Raw genomic sequence first — 3607 nt, 5'->3', positions numbered from 1 at the left:
TGAACGGCCCCTCGCTGGGCCCCTTCCCCGAGGTGAAGGCGCCTGTGTGCCAGTACTCGGTGCAGAACTCCTTCTACAAGCTCAACCCCCCAGCCCTCGGCGCCCAGCTGGCGGCTGGCACGCCCCACGGCATCACTGACATTCTGAGCCGGCCGGTGCCGGCGCCCAGCGGCAGCCTCCTCTCGGGCTACCCGCATGTGGGAGGATTTAACGGACTGGGCTCCCAGGGTGTCTACTATGGCCCCCAGGCTGGGAGCTTCGCCAAGGCAGGTGCCGAGTACCCGCCCCGGGGCCGTAGCTGCTGGGCAGACACCGGGCAGGACTGGCGCGGCGGCCGGCAGTGTGGCAGCAGTGAGTACCATGGGCAGGGCAGCATGGGGTGGGGGATGGGGGGCAGTTGCAGGAGCCCAGGGCACTGCAAGAGGGGGCCCAGGTTTGGCACGGCATTTTTCCCCCCACCTTCCAGCTTGCCCTGTCCAGGGGAGCACGGCACCGGTGCTGCTTGGAGCCGCACGACTCGGGTCCCTAGGGGATGTGGCCAGGCGGAGCGGCTGCACCTTCCTGCCCTGCCCCCCAGCCATGACGGTGGGTCCCCCGGGACTGAGGGGACGATTCCTGCACTGCTGCTGTGGGCACGCGGGGAGCCACTGCACGACAGCCGCAGACTCTCTGCTGCGCTGGGAGAGAGGGGGAGGCTCTGGGGACCTTGCAGAGGAGCCCTGCTTTCCTGGGAGTGGGAGCCCAGCACCACTTCCCACTCCCTGCAGCCCTGTGCACCCCAGCTGGCCCCGGGACGGCACAAGGGAGCCGCCAGCTGGGGGCCCCGCAGCAGTGGGTGGGGTCCCTGGGAAGCATCTTCAGTGCTGAACCAGTGGGCTCAGCCCCAAACCAGCACTAGGACTCCCCTAGTACTGAGCCCTAAGCCCCCTCCTCATACCTTCCCTACGTTTCTCAGACCCAGCCAGCCCTGAGGGGGGCATGGGGTCCAACGCAGGGGCCACCTGGACTTGGGTGCCACAGCAGGTGCACATCCCCCACACTGGGTTCCTGGCAAGCACCGGGCTCCTAGGGTGTGGAGACAGCCCCAGCAGGCAAGCTCTGACCTCAGGGGCAGCAAGGCAGGCACCCATGTCTCCGGGTGCTGCCCGGTGCAGTGCTGGGAGCTCTTGGTGGCAGGCAGGGACCGCGTCTCTGGGCAGGGAGTGTCATCCTAGGCTGGCCGAGCCCCCCTGCTGTACAGGGCCCCAGCAGAAGAGGGGACAGGGCTGTGCCCCCCCATTGTGGGAGCAATCCGGAAACGGGAGCTGCAGCGCCTTCTCTAGGGCAGCTGCGGCATGGGTGGCCTGCGGGGGTGGGGGGTGGGCAGCAGGGGTCTACACTGGGGCAGCCCTGCCTGGGCAGCTGTGGGCAGCAGGGAGCTGGGGGGTGCATATGGGGAGCTGTGGTCACGTCTCCCTGCAGGGTGGCTGCCTGGGAGGGGCAAGGGCTAGTCCCGGAGCTCAGCCCCCCTCTTCCCACAGCCCCCGTGCACCTGACAGACAGCGTCCACAAGAAAAAGCACACGCGCCCCACCTTCACCGGCCACCAGATCTTCGCCCTGGAGAAGACCTTTGAGCAGACCAAGTACCTGGCGGGGCCCGAGCGGGCGCGGCTGGCCTACTCCCTTGGCATGACCGAGTCCCAGGTGAAGGTGAGTGCCAGGCCTGGTCAGGGTGCCTGGGGGCAGGGCGCATGGCCTGGTGCCCTTTAGCCTGAGGCCGGGCCAGGCCGGGAGCTGGGCGGTGCAGGCAGGGCCGGGCGCGGGGGCCTGACGCTGTGCCCTCCACGCCAGGTGTGGTTCCAGAACCGCCGCACCAAGTGGCGCAAGAAGAGCGCGCTGGAGCCCTCATCGTCATCGCAGCTGCAGCCGCAGCGGGCTGGCGGCGGGGAGCACGGTGCCTCTGAGCCCGAGGACGATGAGTACAACAAGCCACTGGACCCCGACTCAGACGACGAGAAGATCCGCCTGCTGCTGCGCAAGCACCGCGCCGCCTTCTCAGTGCTGGGTCTGGGTGCCCACAGCGGCTGAGCCTGCCACCAGCCCTCACTTCGACCAGAAGCTGCCGGGGTGGGGGGATGCGTGGGAGGCAGAGCCCATGCCTATGTCCTCAGGGCTGGGCTGCCCATGTAGTGTTGCCGGATGGCCAGCCCGGCCCAGCTGCAGGGTGCGGCAGCCAGAAGCGCAGGGGCAGGGGCTCTGCTCCCCGCGAGCTCTGCACCGACGGGGGGGGGCAAGCCGTGCCTCAGCATGTCTCGGGGCAGCCAGCCGTCAGCATTGATGAAATAAAGGTCCCAGCCAGGCGTCCGGGTGGTGATTCCGTGGGGCCCGGTGTAGCTCGCAGCTCGCGGCAGGGGCTGCAGCCAGGAGGGCTGGCGCTGCCCAGGGAGGGGGCACAGGGCCAGCTCTGCTTCAGCAGGCTGCACGGGGGAGCAGGGTGCAGCGCAGCCGCTTGGGGCTCCTGAGGTCCCTGCTCGTTGCCGGCGCTGGGAGAAGGGTGGAGGAGCAGGGCTGCGGGAAGCTCCAGAGGTCACAGCTGGTCCCGCCCCGGCAAGGCCAGGCCAGCCCCTGCCCGGACTGTCCCGTATAACTCCTCCGTGCAACAAAACCGTACAGCCAGCCCTGATGCAGCTTCAGACTCGGGCAGCGCTAGACCATGGTAGCCACATCCTGCTGCTGCGAGGTGTTAAAATCTGCTCCAAAGATCCAAAATCAGTGGGGCCGAGAGGCTGCAGATTGCACTTCAGAGCCAAGCAGGGCCCAGAAGGCAGTACTGCCGTGGCAAAGCTCACAGCCCCGACGCTGCAGGCAGCTCCTGGCACGGGCACTTGCACGGGGTTGGGGGGCCCCTTCTTTTTTTGCCTGTGCCTGGAGTTTGCACTGGGGCGTTGCCTTCCTCGCTCCTCATTAACCTGGAGCTGACCTCTGTCCCTGGAGCTGCCACGCTGCAGGCCGTCGCGCGCCCCTGCTTCCACCCACCCACGGCTCAGCACCCGGGCGCTGGGGCCTGGCGAGTGGAATGTGTTGCTAGGGTACCAAGGAATGCCCCTTGCCACCCCCGCCCATGCCAGTCCAGAGCTTGTCCCTGCCCTGGGGTGTGGGCCCCAGCCCCTAAGACTAGGGTGTAGGCCAGGCATGGGGCTGCTGTGGCTGCCCCTGCCCCCCCGCAAACGTGGCAGGTGGACAGTGCTCCCGTCATCCAGCCCCAGGCCCTGTGCTGCACCACAGTAGGGTGCAGGATAAAGCCCCATGGGGCAGGCTGCCCTGTTCCTCCTAGCACCAAGGAGCCCCTGAGCCCATAGCAGCTGGAGCCCTGGGAGCAAGAAGGGCCCATGCCCGCTCCTACTATGGCAGGTATTTGGGCCCTGCTCAGGATGGGCTGCAGCATGGGGTTGAATCCTCTTTTCCAGCCTGTGCTGGGAGGCCCTGGCCCGCAGCCCCCACAGGCTCTGGTCCATGGGGTAAGTGCACACACCCGGACCTGGCACTGGTTGGAGCCCGGCTCCAGCCCTGGGGCTGTTTGCTGCTGTGGGGCTGGAGCCGGGGCCCACGCTTCACGTAGTGGGGTGG

At 67.9% G+C, this 3607-nt stretch overlaps 1 protein-coding gene across 1 annotated transcript; it reads left to right on the top strand.

Annotated features, from left to right (window-relative positions):
- Nucleotides 1–2: 2 nt before the first annotated feature.
- NKX6-3 (NK6 homeobox 3) lies at nt 3–3363 on the top strand (the record flags this gene model as incomplete). Its single annotated transcript, XM_006023062.2, has 3 exons — nt 3–351; nt 1521–1690; nt 1832–3363. Coding segments are annotated over 3 exons (756 nt in total), but the record flags the coding sequence as incomplete, so codon positions are not given.
- Between the last annotated feature and the right edge of the window lie 244 nt (nt 3364–3607).

This window comes from Alligator sinensis, unplaced genomic scaffold (assembly GCF_000455745.1).
Source record: "Alligator sinensis unplaced genomic scaffold, ASM45574v1 scaffold98_1, whole genome shotgun sequence".
NCBI lineage: Eukaryota > Metazoa > Chordata > Crocodylia > Alligatoridae > Alligator > Alligator sinensis.
The sequence above is the reverse complement of the archived record's forward strand: the minus strand, read 5'-3'. Positions and strand labels throughout refer to the sequence as shown.